Source organism: Scyliorhinus torazame, chromosome 10 (genome assembly GCF_047496885.1).
Source record: "Scyliorhinus torazame isolate Kashiwa2021f chromosome 10, sScyTor2.1, whole genome shotgun sequence".
Taxonomy (NCBI): Eukaryota; Metazoa; Chordata; class Chondrichthyes; order Carcharhiniformes; family Scyliorhinidae; genus Scyliorhinus; species Scyliorhinus torazame.
The window spans coordinates 262,078,002-262,091,830 of record NC_092716.1 but is presented as its reverse complement, the minus strand read 5'-3'; the positions used below and the strand labels follow the sequence as shown (position 1 = coordinate 262,091,830).

Genomic DNA, 13,829 nt, shown 5'->3' with positions numbered 1-13,829 from the left:
AGTGAGCAGATAGGTGGCAGGTGAAGCTCAATGCAGAGAAATGTGGGGACTTTGGTGGGAAGAACATGCCGAGAGGCAATATAAAATAAGGGGTGAAATTCTTGAGGGCGCAAGAGCAGAGGGACCTGGAGGTATCTGTGCATCGATCATTGAAGGTGGCAGGACAGATGGAGAGAGCAGTTAATATAGCAGTTAGTATTCTGGGCTTTATTAAGAGGCATAGAGCATGGACCTTAGTTGGAATATGGTGTACAGTTCTGGGTGACACTCTATAGGAAGGATGTGAACGCATTGGAGAGACAGAAGACGTTTACAAGACTGGTTCCAGGGATGAGAAACTTCAGTATTGAGGGTAGATGGAGGGATTGGTACTGTTCTTCTGAAAGAGAAGGCTAAGAGGAGATTTGGTTGAGAAGTTCAAAATCAAATGTGCTGCCTGGAAGTGTGGTGGAGGCAGATTCAATCGAGGCATTCAAGAGGGTGCTTAGACATTTTTTGGAATAGAAACAGCGTAGGAACGGTCTTATTTTTAAACTGTGTCCCTCTATCTGGTCTCACCCTCTCAAGGATCTTAGGGCAACGGTCCAACATGTTGAACCTTTCCTCATAAGGTGACCCCTTCATCCCAGGAGTCAGTCAAGTGAACCTTCTCTAAACTGCTTCTAGCACAATTAACATAGAATTTACAGTGCAGAAGGAGGACATTCGGCCCATCAAGTCTGCACCAGCCCCTGGAATGAGCACCCTACTTAAACCCACACTTCCACCATATTCCCGCAACCCCAGCTAACCTTTTTGGACACTAAAGGCAATTTAGCATGGCCAATCCACCTAACCTGCAAGTCTTTGAACGGTGGGAGGAAACCCATGCAGACACGGAAGAATATGCGGAGTCCGCACAGTGACCCAAGACGGAAATTGAACCTGGGACCTGGAGCTGTGAAGCAATAGTGCTAACCACTGTGCTAACGTGCCACCCTTTCTTAAATAAGGATACCAAATCCATACACCGCACTCTAGATGTTGTCCCACCCAATACCCTGCACACCTGCAGCAAAACTTCCCTACTTTTATATAAATGACAACATTCCATTTACCATCCTAATCACTTGCTGCACCTGCAAACTTATACTTCATATGACCAGATATGTGTTCTACAGAGTTCGGCAATCCCACTCCACTTAAATAATATACTGTTTTTCTATTCTTCTTGTTAAAGTGGACATTTTCCAATAGCATACTCAATCTGCAATTTTTTTCTACCCCATTCACTTAACTCTTTCCTTTGCTGACTTGTGTCGTCTTCATACCTTACTATACTACCTAATTTTGAAGCAATATCCCTTTCACCCAAGTCATTACTGTAGATCGTAAATAGTTGAAGCCCTAGCGCTGAGCCCTGTGGCACTCCACTCGGTATATCTTGCCAACCTGAAAATGACCCATTTTAGCGTACTCTTGGTTTCCTGGTCGCTAATCAATCTTCTGTCCATGCTAATAAGTCACCCACTACAGAATGAACTCTTATTTTGTGGAGTAATCTTTGATATGGCACCTTGTCAAATGCCTTCTGAAAATGTAATTACGCCACATCTACCATCTTCTCCTCTGGCCATGTTGCTTGTTAGTTCCTCAAAGACCTCAAACAAATTAGCCAAACACAATTTCCCTTTCACAAAACCATGTTGATTCTGTCTGATTGCACTGATATTTTCTAAGTGTCCTGCTTTAACCTCCTTTATGAAGGATTCCAGCATTTTCCCTATGACAGATATTAGGTTACCTGTAGTTTTCTGCATTCACTATTTTCCAATCTGATAGGACTTATCCAGAATGTAGTTTTAATTTTTCAAAATTTCCTAATGTATCTCCTATCTCAGTGGCCGCTACTTTTAAGGCCCTAGGATGAAGTCCGTCAGGACTTGGGGACTTGTCAGCCTTTAATAAGTTTCTTGGTCCCCTTTCTGTTTCAAGTTCCTCCCTCCTTTTCTCCTCTTGATTTACTATTTTTTCTGGGACGTGAATTTAACATAAAAACATTGGCTAAAATCCAATTTTATCAAGATCCAACATATCCCATCATAAAAACCAATTTGACTAACATGAAAAGCCCAACTTTCAAACACAAGTGTAACACAGCAACTAAAATAAAGACTTCACCTGTTGGATGTCTAGTCTAAAGAGATACAGTGCCCACCAGTTACATTTTCTACATAGTGCAATGATGACTCTCTGATTACCTGTGTATTCTGCATTGGTATCTGTAGTAAAAGAGCTAGTGCATTGTAATCAAAAAGTTCATCGAGGGCAATTAGTCCACCATGAACTCCAATTTCTAAAAGGTTATTTGCATATTCCTTCAGTCCAATTGACTGGATCCAGCGTATCACACGCTCATTAGTCCACACCATAACGTCTGAAAAAAAGAAGGAACGGAATTACCAGACGGAACATGATCCATTGTACATATATTTAACAGTTTACATATGTATAAGATATTTAAACAACCTAATTGAACAAATCAAGTGAATTTTTTAAGCCAAGGAAATCACTAAGAATTGAAACGTACTCCAAACATGTTGCATAAGTACAATAAAAATGATTAATATTGAGCATGTCACAGGTCGTGCACATATAGAACCAAAGAAAGATACAGCACAACAGGCCATTCGGCTTGTGCTGTACAGTGCCTTTAATATAGAAACATGCTACAATGCCTTCCCGAAGGGTAAGAAAACAAAATTAGATGTGAAGCCAAAGGAGGAGATATTAGGAGAGGCAAAAAAAAAACTGCTTTAACAGGTGCGTTTTAATACGGGTCCTGAAGGGGAAGGTAGAATTGGAGGGGTGAACAACTTTTGCAAAAGAGAATTCTGGAGCAAGAAACTGCTGAAGGTAGAAGAGGGGGTGTGGACGAATGCACGAGACACCATAGTCGGAGGAGGTGTGTGTTCTGGGGGGGGGGAATGAGGAATTATAAGCCTGAAGGAGGAATTTAAGCTTGAGGCTGAGAATTTTAAATTGGAGGAACAGGAGTCAATCTTGTTCAGCAGGGAATTGATGAACGGAACCCGGTGAGAGTTAGGATACAGGCAGCAGAGGTTTGAATGATCTGAAGTTTAAGGAGCGTGGGAGCAATGGAATAGACGAGACTGTCAAGGCTCCAGCATCAGATGAACTGAGGTAGTAAGTGCTTTCATAGAACTCTGAGGATATGAAATTATAAACTCACCTTAGTGCTGAAAGTGATTTTGAGGTTGCAAATTGTCTGGTTCAACCTGAGACAGTGGTTGGGAGGGGAATATAACTGATGCCGTGGCAGGAATCAAATGTAATTGATTCAGTCTTCCCATGTTTAACTGGCAGTGGTGAGCACTGCTGCCTCACAGCGCCAGGGACCCAGGTTCAATTCCGGCCTTGGGTGACTGCGGAATTTGTAAATGCCTGCATGGGTTTCATCCCACAGTCCAGAGATGTGCTGGTTAGATGGATTGGTCTTGCTAAATTACCCATTTGTCTAGGGATGTATAGGTCAGGTTTCGGGTATAGGGTGGAGCAGTGGGCCGTGGGTAGGGTCCTCTTTCAAAGGGACGGTGCAGTCTCGAAAAAGAAGCAACATGGTGGCACAGTGGTCAGCACTGCTGCCTCACATCGCCAGGGTCCCGGGTTCGATTCCCAGCTTGGGTCATTGTCTGTGCGGAGTCTGCATGGGTTTCCTCTGGATGCTCTGGTTTCCTCCCACAGTCCGAAGTTATGCAGGTTGGGTGAATTGGCCATGCTAAACTGTCCTTAGTGTCCAAAAAGGTTAGGTGGGGTTACTGGGATAGGGTGGTGTGGGGTTAAGTGGGGAGCTTGTTACAAGGGTCGGTGCACTCAAAGAACAAAGAACAAAGAAATGTACAGCACAGGAACAGGCCCTTCGGCCCTCCAAGCCCGTGCCGACCATACTGCCCGACTAAGCTACAATCTTCTACCCTTCCTGGGTCCGTATCCTTCTATTCCCATCCTATTCATATATTTGTCAAGATGCCCCTTAAATGTCCCTATCGTCCCTGCCTCCACTACCTCCTCCGGTAGTGAGTTCCAGGCACCCACTACCCTCTGCGTAAAAAACTTGCCTCGTACATCTACTCTAAACTTTGCCCCTCTCACCTTAAACCTATGCCCCCTAGTAATTGACCCCTCTACCCTGGGGAAAAGCCTCTGACTATCCACTCTGTCTATGCCCCTCATAATTTTGTATACCTCTATCAGGTCGCCCCTCAACCTCCTTCGTTCCAGTGAGAACAAACCGAGTTTATTCAATCGCTCCTCATAGCTTATGCCCTCCATACCAGGCAACATTCTGGTAAATCTCTTCTGCACCCTCTCTAAAGCCTCCACATCCTTCTGGTAGTGTGGCGACCAGAATTGAACACTATACTCCAAGTGTGGCCTAACTAAGGTTCTATACAGCTGCAACATGACTTGCCAATTCTTATACTCAATGCCCCGGCCAATGAAGGCAAGCATGCCGTATGCCTTCTTGACTACCTTCTCCACCTGTGTAGCCCCTTTCAGTGATCTGTGGACCTGTACTCCTAGATCTCTTTGACTTTCAATACTCTTGAGGGTTCTACCATTCACTGTATATTCCCTACCTGCATTAGCCCTTCCAAAATGCATTACCTCACATTTGTCCAGGTTAAACTCCATCTGCCATCTCTCCGCCCAAGTCTCCAGACAATCTAAATCCTGCTGTATCCTCAGACAGTCCTCATCGCTATCCGCAATTCCACCAACCTTTGTGTCGTCTGCAAACTTACTAATCAGACCAGTTACATCTTCCTCCAAATCATTTATATATACTACAAAGAGCAAAGGTCCCAGCACTGATCCCTGTGGAACACCACTGGTCACAGCCCTCCAATTAGAAAAGCATCCCTCCATTGCTACCCTCTGCCTTCTATGGCCTAGCCAGTTCTGTATCCACCTTGCCAGTTCACCCCTGATCCCGTGTGACTTCACCTTTTGTACTAGTCTACCATGAGGGACCTTGTCAAAGGCCTTACTGAAGTCCATATAGACAACATCTACTGCCCTACCTGCATCAATCATCTTAGTGACCTCCTCGAAAAACTCTATCAAGTTAGTGAGACACGACCTCCCCTTCACAAAACCGTGCTGCCTCTCACTAATACGTCCATTTGCTTCCAAATGGGAGTAGATCCTGTCTCGAAGAATTCTCTCCAGTAATTTCCCTACCACTGAAGTAAGGCTCACCGGCCTGTAGTTCCCGGGATTATCCTTGCTACCCTTCTTAAACAGAGGAACAACATTGGCTATTCTCCAGTCCTCCGGGACATCCCCTGAAGACAGCGAGGATCCAAAGATTTCTGTCAAGGCCTCAGCAATTTCCTCTCCAGCCTCCTTCAGTATTCTGGGGTAGATCCCATCCGGCCCTGGGGACTTATCTACCTTAATATTTTTTAAGACACCCAACACCTCGTCTTTTTGGATCACAATGTGACCCAGGCTATCTACACCCCCTTCTCCAGACTCAACATCTACCAATTCCTTCTCTTTGGTGAATACTGATGCAAAGTATTCATTTAGTACCTCGCCCATTTCCTCTGGCTCCACACATAGATTCCCTTGCCTATCCTTCAGTGGGCCAACCCTTTCCCTGGCTACCCTCTTGCTTTTTATGTAAGTGTAAAAAGCCTTGGGATTTTCCTTAACCCTATTTGCCAATGACTTTTCATGACCCCTTCTAGCCCTCCTGACTCCCTGCTTAAGTTCCTTCCTACTTTCCTTATATGCCACACAGGCTTCGTCTGTTCCCAGCCTTTTAGCCCTGACAAATGCCTCCTTTTTCTTTTTGACGAGGCCTACAATATCATTCGTCATCCAAGGTTCCCGAAAATTGCCGTATTTATCTTTCTTCCTCACAGGAACATGCCTGTCCTGTATTCCTATCAACTGACACTTGAAAGCCTCCCACATGTCAGATGTTGATTTGCCCTCAAACATCCGCCCCCAATCTATGTTCTTCAGTTCCCGCCTAATATTGTTATAATTAGCCTTCCCCCAATTTAGCACATTCATCCTCGGACCACTCTTATCCTTGTCCACCAGTACTCTAAAACTTACTGAATTGTGGTCACTGTTACCGAAATGCTCCCCTACTGAAACATCTACCACCTGGCCGGGCTCATTCCCCAATACCAGGTCCAGTACCGCCTCTTCCCTAGTTGGACTGTTTACATATTGTTTTAAGAAGCCCTCCTGGATGCTCCTTACAAACTCTGCCCCGTCTAAGCCCCTGGCACTAAGTGAGTCCCAGTCAATATTGGGGAAGTTGAAGTCTCCCATCACCACAACCCTGTTGTTTTTACTCTTTTCCAAAATCTGTCTACCTATCTGCTCCTCTATCTCCCGCTGGCTGTTGGGAGGCCTGTAGTATACCCCCAACATTGTGACTGCACCCTTCTTATTCCTGATCTCTACCCATATAGCCTCACTGCCCTCTGAGGTGTCCTCTCGCTGTATAGCTGTGATACTCTCCTGAACAAGTAGCGCAACTCCGCCTCCCCTTTTACATCCCCCTCTATCCCGCCTGAAACATCTAAATCCTGGAACGTTTAGCTGCCAATCCTGCCCTTCCCTCAACCAGGTCTCTGTAATGGCAACAACATCATAGTTCCAAGTAGTAATCCAAGCTCTAAGTTCATCTGCCTTACCCGTAATGCTCCTTGCATTAAAACATATGCACTTCAGGCCACCAGACCCGCTGTGTTCAGCAACTTCTCCCCGTCTGCTCTGCCTCAGAGCCACACTGTCCCTATTCCCTAGTTCTCCCTCAACCCTCTCACCTTCTGACCTATTGCTCCCGTGCCCACCCCCCTGCCATACTAGTTTAAACCCTCCCGTGTGACACTAGCAAATCTCGCGGCCAGGATATTTATGCCTCTCCGGTTTAGATGCAACCCGTCCATCTTATACAGGTCACACCTGCCCCGGAAGAGCTCCCAGTGGTCCAGATAACAGAAAACCTCCCTCCTACACCAGCTGTTTAGCCACGTGTTTGTCTGCTCTATCTTCCTATTTCTAGCCTCACTGGCACTCGATGGGCCGAATAGCCTCATTCTGCACTGTGGGAATTCTATATAAAAATTCTATTCTGTACAAAGAAATTGCAAACTAGCAGTCTGACAATACCAAGGCACTGGGGGGATACAAGTGGTGGAGATAGCAGAGTCTCGTTTTTATTTTACACATTTTTATTTTGTTTTTTAAAATTAATGTTGAACCCTTTCCTTGCAGGTTTTCTTCTGTCTGGGTCTCTCAATCCACTTGGAGGGTGCCAGATTGAAAACGTTGGATTCTAGTTAGTTAAAAATTTGTTTCAAGCCCTGAAAGCATAAAGATTGAGAGTGTTGAGAGAAGGCTTGGCTCTGAACTGTTTGGGTCAATGTTTGTCCAGGAAGTGAGATAATACCCAATGTAACACAATGCAGCAGGCCAAGTTTTAAATATAATAATTACCTCTAATATCATGTTGGCCTTCTTCACGTCTCCTTTCCAGTTCCATCCGATCATAATTTAGTCTTTTTAAAGCCATTATTCCACAATGTAGGCTTTTTCTGTTTAAAACAAAATACATTTTTGGGCAAAGACTACTTGGAGGCATAACAGCAAGTGTTTTGAAGCTTCTACAATTACCTTCTATTTTTCATCATTCTCCATTAACTTTATTTCCCCCGATAATTTTCCTTTATCAATTTTCATCCTTTCAATTTTTTCTCTCCCGGATGCTAGTGCATCTTTTCTTTTCTAAAAACTTTATTTCATTATGGGGTAGTTTTTTAAAAAATGACCTCATGATTTGACATTTTATTTCAATATTTCCACGTCTTTAGGGGCAGCACGGTGGCGCAGTGGTTTGCACTGTCGCCTCACGGCGCCGAGGTTCAATCCCGGCCCTGTGTCACTGTCTGTGTGGGGTTTTCAGATTCTCCCCGTGTTTGCGTGGATTTCGCCCCCACAACCCAAAGATGTGCAGTGTAGGTGGATTGGCCGCGCTAACTTGCCCGTTTATTGAAAAATTAATTGGGTACTCTAAATTTAGAAAACAAATATTTCCACGTCTTTGATTTATTGATTCGGTATAAGAAATTGAATCTGGTCAAATAATACCTTTCAAGTTAACTTTTCATGCTATTTGATTAATCTTCACGAAGTGCCAAGAATTCTGAACTACTGCTGAAATATGTCAGAAGTGTCAAAATAGCAATGATCTAATTTGCTGGCTTTAAAATAAATATTGGCTGGATTCCAACAGAAACAAGAGAAAAGGCATTTCTTCAATCCTGACCCAATCAAGATCTGTTTTTCTAGTAAAATCTTTACTTAAAACACAAAACGCCCCAATGATACTTTCCTGTGATTTGTTATCAGTCGTGTACAAGTGCGTGGTCACCACCCCCGCAAAGAAAACTATTTATAAAAGAAGTTATTTTTATAGACGCTCTACAAAACAGCATAAATTAATGGTTGCGTTATAGGGATAAACATTTCAAAAGCCAATTAGCCAAATGTTTTGATACTAAAACACAGTTTAAAACTATCAACGTACCCAAAGAATGCAATGAACGAATGAGCCAGATTTACCTGTGAAAGCTATCAACCATTTTAAGCTGCCCCCGAAGATCCTTTTTTGTCAAATGGTCCAGCATTCGAGCATCAACCAGACATTCCATAAAGTAGCTACGGTACTGGGGCAAACCCAAGCTAGGAAGCCACTCATTGCCGATCCATTCATGATTCATGTCCCCGTATGCTAAAGTCTTCATTCACAAATAAATAAATAAAGTTTTTAATCGGAGAATCTAGCTCAAGTGCCAAGACACATGGTTACTCTTTAATGACGCGACTATTAAGCCTAGAGGGTCGGTGTTAGCAGGTTTTTTACTCCTTAATGACAGCATGAAATGAAGCATGGGACATCCCCAAGTGATTAATGCTAACTATTTATACTGACAGAAGCATAACTCAGTTTTAAAATAGATTACTCTTACTGAAGTGTAAAACTGAATTTGCAGCTTATGTTAGAGTAAATTATTGCGTTGAGAAATACTTCTACATAAGAATAGCAAATAAATGGGGGGAGAGACTATCAAATAACAAGTACAGAAAATCAGATATTAAAAAGCCCACCTGGGCCCAGCTGCCCTCTTCATCATCCTGATGTTAAAGCAGTTAGAAAAGCATGGGGAAAACATGGGTCAGATAGTTAATAATGGTATATTGGTTTAGTATGCTCACACAGCCAGTATTACTAATGGATGCAACACAAACCAGCAATCTGAAATTCCAAGCATGGACTAATTAAGCATAAATTTAACAAGCTGCAGTCAATTTTACAGAATAGAAAATAAAAAATATAATCTATACTAAATTGTAGTCATGCAAGGGGAGATTGTTAGAAGAAATGAATGTATTTGATGGACATGGATTTACAACAACCTTTCTATACAAGCATACCATTAATTTATACCCGTGATTCATATGTGGAAAGAACAGTCCTTGATCTATTTTCAATATGTACATATTAATGACAATGGATAATATTGGAATATTTATTTAATTCCACAGATTAGGACAGCCCCATATCAATTTTATTCTACTTGAGAAAGATCATAAGTCAGTGTTTTATAATATGTACCTGTTATTTAGCCATAGCAATGTATTTGGATACCAATCTGGTTTCATATTTAAGTTATTTCTGTACATTAAGATGTCAAAAACCATTTAGCTACTTCACTGTATTGTGGACTGCTCTGAATGTAGTAATATTATTTTGTAATGCTATGCATAGTGCAAGTTGCAAATTATTTTTAGGCCACTGTCTGTGCGGAGTCTGCACATCCTCCCCGTGTGTCCGTGGGTTTCCTCCGGGTGCTCCCGTTTCCTCCCACGGTCCAAAGATGTGCAGGTTAGGTGGATTGGCCCTGCTAAATTGCCCCTTTGTGTCCAAAAGGTTAGGTGGAGTTACAGGGATGAGGTGGAGGTGTGGGCTTAGGTGGGGTGCTCTTTCCAGGGACTGGTGTAGACTTACTAGGCCAAATGGCCTCCTTCTGCACTGTAAATTCTATAATATTCCATGATGTACTCATATGATCAGAATGGAAGCAGGACATTGTGGCCATCAACCATTCCCCCTCCCCCCAACTCCTGCTGTATGTTTGATAGAAAGAATGCTCAATAACATTTGCATTAAAATTGAGAGTTGCACCCTTTACACAGCAAATACTTTTAGGTAGAACACAGCAAAGATAGAATCTAAACTAACAAATATATGGTCGTGAAAAATATTTTTTGTGTGCATCCACCCATTTTAAATTTCAATTGAAATAACACTTTCAAGTAATTACAACTGAATATACATAAAAACAAGACTGGAAAACACAAGATACAGGGATAAAGGATCATGAGCAGAAGTGAAACATGTGGAACTAACCGTTTGCGGCGTAGCAGCAAGAGTTTCCATTTCTTCATGTGTTAACCAGACATTTCCAGTGGACTAATAACATGACCCACAGAGCCCAACAAAATCCAATGACAGGAAAGCAGTAATAAAGAGGAAAGGTGGCAGATCATTAAGCAACAGGTATGTTTAAGGAAACTAGCTCAAGCAACAGCTCCTCAAAAGGATGGCAGAGCAGTTGCAAGATGATTATTTATATGGCTGCTAAAATCTAGCTTTGTGGCTGAAGGGTGACATTCCCAAACCGTTCAGGTATGGAAAAGGCTTTCAGCTTAATAACTCTCTGTAAAACTCCACTTAAAATCAGTACGCAATGAAATATTGCAATTTATTGCCTTAAAAACATTTCGAAGCATTCAATCCCTCATCCTTTTTTAAAATTAATTCACGGGATGCGAGGGTTTCTGACAATCTTTGTCCAACTTTCATTGCCCCATTTAAATACTGCATGAAAAAGTGAGATGGCCGCTAAGTTGGAGTGAGCCACCTTCTTGAATGCTGCAGGAATGGTGCAGGTACACCAGTGTTGATACGGTTACGGTTTTGGAACGGCAATACAGACCTAAGTCAGATTGGCGTGTGACTAGGAGGGGAACCTACAGGTGGTGGTGCTCCCAAGTATCTGTTTCCCTTGTCCTACTGTGGTAGAGACTGCGGGTTTGGAAGATATTGTCTAAGGGACCTCAGTTGAGCTGCTGCAGTGCATCTTGTAGATGGTATACATTGCTGGCACTGTGGGCCTGTGGTGAAAGGGGTGAATGTTTAAGGTGATGGATAGAGTGCCGATCAACGGGCTGCTTTTTCCCGGATGATATTGAGCTTCTTGAGTGTTGTTGGAGCTGCACTCACCTATATCCATCACACTCCTGAACTGGGTTTTGTAGACGGTGGCCAGGCTTTGGGGAGCCTGGGAGTGAATTACTGGGAATGGTAGCATGGTAGTAGGGTTACTGGAACAGTAAGCCATAGGCTGGACTAAGCCCCCGAGATACAAATTCACACCCCAGTATGGCAGCTGGGGAATTTAAATTGAATTAATAAATCTGCAATGATGATGATCATGAAACTATCGGATTATAGTAAAAAATATCTAGTTCACCGATGTCTTACAGGAAAGAAAATCTGCAGTCCTTACCCAGTCTAGCTTTTATAGGACTCCAGACCCACAGCAATTTGGCTGATTCCTAGTTGGCCTCTGAAATATTCCAGCAAGCCACTCAGTTTATCAAACTATTGCCACAACATGTAGTTACAGACTCAGAACAGCAAAATACACAATTTCAAAACAAAATATGGCACACTGCTGAAACTAGCAATAAATCGATGGAAAAGATCAAGCCTCCACATAAAATGTTGGCGTTTTCATCGAGAAACGAGAATTGTTCCTACCGTTCGAGATGTTGGAGGTGCTGAGGGACTAGTTAGTGACACCATCTCCTGGATAGCCAGGCGTAATTTTAACCTGTGGAGTGGATTACTGATGCCAATCTCTCGCTGTATTTCGGTGTCTGATAAGGCCGACATAATGGCGCCACTTTTTACATTGGCTCGACATGCTGCTACGTACCAGGCTGGCATTCCAACCCAAAGCTGGAATCAAAACACCAAAATCAATAAACCATTCCCGATGGGACACAAAACATCTTACAAAGTAACAGCTTCACAATTTCAACCTAACTCACTGAGCTGGAAACTCATGGGATTCTTTTTGGAACAGTTTTGCACTCTGACCAGTATTACTCTCTCCGCTGACTTCAATGGAGATTAAAACCGAGCAGTACAGAACCGATTTCCACCTGAAACCCTCAGTTTCTTGCTGGGCAATTTAATTATTACCCCAGCCATTCCCCTACATTGGTGGTCTACAAAATCTGACTCTGTTCTCGCGGTTTACGGCAACACCCACTCTCTTCTCCAACCCCCTCCAATAATACAGATTCCTATGCCTACATTTATAATGAAAATGGTTTGAGAATAATTTGTTTCTGCAGCAAATTATGAAGATCTGGAATGCATTGTCTGAAAGGCTGTTGGGAATTGGAGATATATTTGAAACAGGAAAAAAAAGAGAGAAGTTGGAACGTTGGAAAGCTAGCTGTTTCAAAGAACTGGCATGGGCAGATCAGGCTGAATGGCCAACTTCCGCACTGAATAATTCGATTCATTTTCAGTGCTGTAATTACATCTTTTTGCCAGTAGTGGCACTGCAGCACATCAGTTTGGCATTAACCTTTTCAGCAACACGGCACGCTTCAATGACACAAACAATTCCACGGCACACCCATTTCTTTCAGCAGAATCGATTGCCCTTAAGCGCCACATTTAGTACATTTACTATGGTTCCGGTCTACTAGAAGACAAACTTCAAAGCAAATTCGCAAGATTGCAGTCTTGGAAATTCTGCCCGAGTTTGAAACTTTACTTGGAGTTGAAAACGAATAATTTGACTTCTAATTTGCCTGATTTCCAATACGTTGATGTTTACACATTTTGTGCCTACGGGCTGTTCATCTTATTGCATTTCTTAGCCAATTCCTGTACGAGAAAGGGTTTTGTTATTCTTAACCATGTGACACACCTGCCTATAGCCCGCCATCCATTCTCTGCAAGGCAGAGTATTCCTGAATGGATCCGCTGCAGTTTAACCACGACTGTTGCATTGCAACTTCGGAGTCGTAGATTGTCAACACCACTAAGTCAAGTAAAGTTGCAGAGATACAGTTTGATGTGTTGCAGTAATGAGGAATCAAACAGGGACCATGTAAAGGACCTTTTTTTTAAATATAAAGGGCTTTGCAGTGGGAGACAGACGGACAATCAACATGCGATTGCTCCATCACATTGTCAGCCTTATGCTTTACTGAAATGAGGTACCAGGCCAATGACACAAACCCACGACGTCTATCGCAGGGCTTCGTGAGATTACGGGCTACAAAGCAAGGCCAGGCGAAATCGCTGGAACATCCCTGCCCGATGAAGTGAACAAGTTCTATGCCCGCTTTGAACAGACAGCCAATACATCAGTGCCACCCGCCCCAACAGCCCTGGACACGCCCATACCCACTGTCAAATTTACCAAAATTCACCAAGATTCTGGGGTGGTCCCGGCGGATTGGAAATTAGCAAACGTGACACCACTGTTTAAAAAAAGGAGGTAGGCAGAAAGTGGGTAATTATACGCCAGTTGGCTTAACTTTGGAATCTATCATCAAGGAAGAAATAGCGAGGCACCTGGATGGAAATTGTCCCATTGGACAGACGTAGCATGGGTTCATAAAGGGCAGGTCGTGCCTAACTAATT

At 43.0% G+C, this 13,829-nt stretch overlaps 1 protein-coding gene across 9 annotated transcripts in view; it reads right to left on the bottom strand.

Annotated features, from left to right (window-relative positions):
* The window catches only part of LOC140384757 (liprin-alpha-1-like), a 227,329-nt gene that overhangs the window by 38,730 nt on the left and 174,770 nt on the right, over positions 1-13,829 (bottom strand). For 5 of the 9 annotated variants that reach the window (XM_072466751.1, XM_072466747.1, XM_072466744.1 and 2 more), the window contains 6 exons: positions 11,918-12,118; positions 10,502-10,564; positions 9,199-9,225; positions 8,653-8,828; positions 7,528-7,625; positions 2,241-2,416 (listed from right to left, as the gene is read on the bottom strand). In XM_072466751.1, coding sequence (XP_072322852.1) covers positions 2,241-2,416; positions 7,528-7,625; positions 8,653-8,828; positions 9,199-9,225; positions 10,502-10,564; positions 11,918-12,118 — 741 coding nt within the window. The remainder of the gene's footprint in view (positions 1-2,240; positions 2,417-7,527; positions 7,626-8,652; positions 8,829-9,198; positions 9,226-10,501; positions 10,565-11,917; positions 12,119-13,829) is intronic. The other 4 variants (XM_072466749.1, XM_072466750.1, XM_072466745.1 and 1 more) reach the window with 3 other exon arrangements.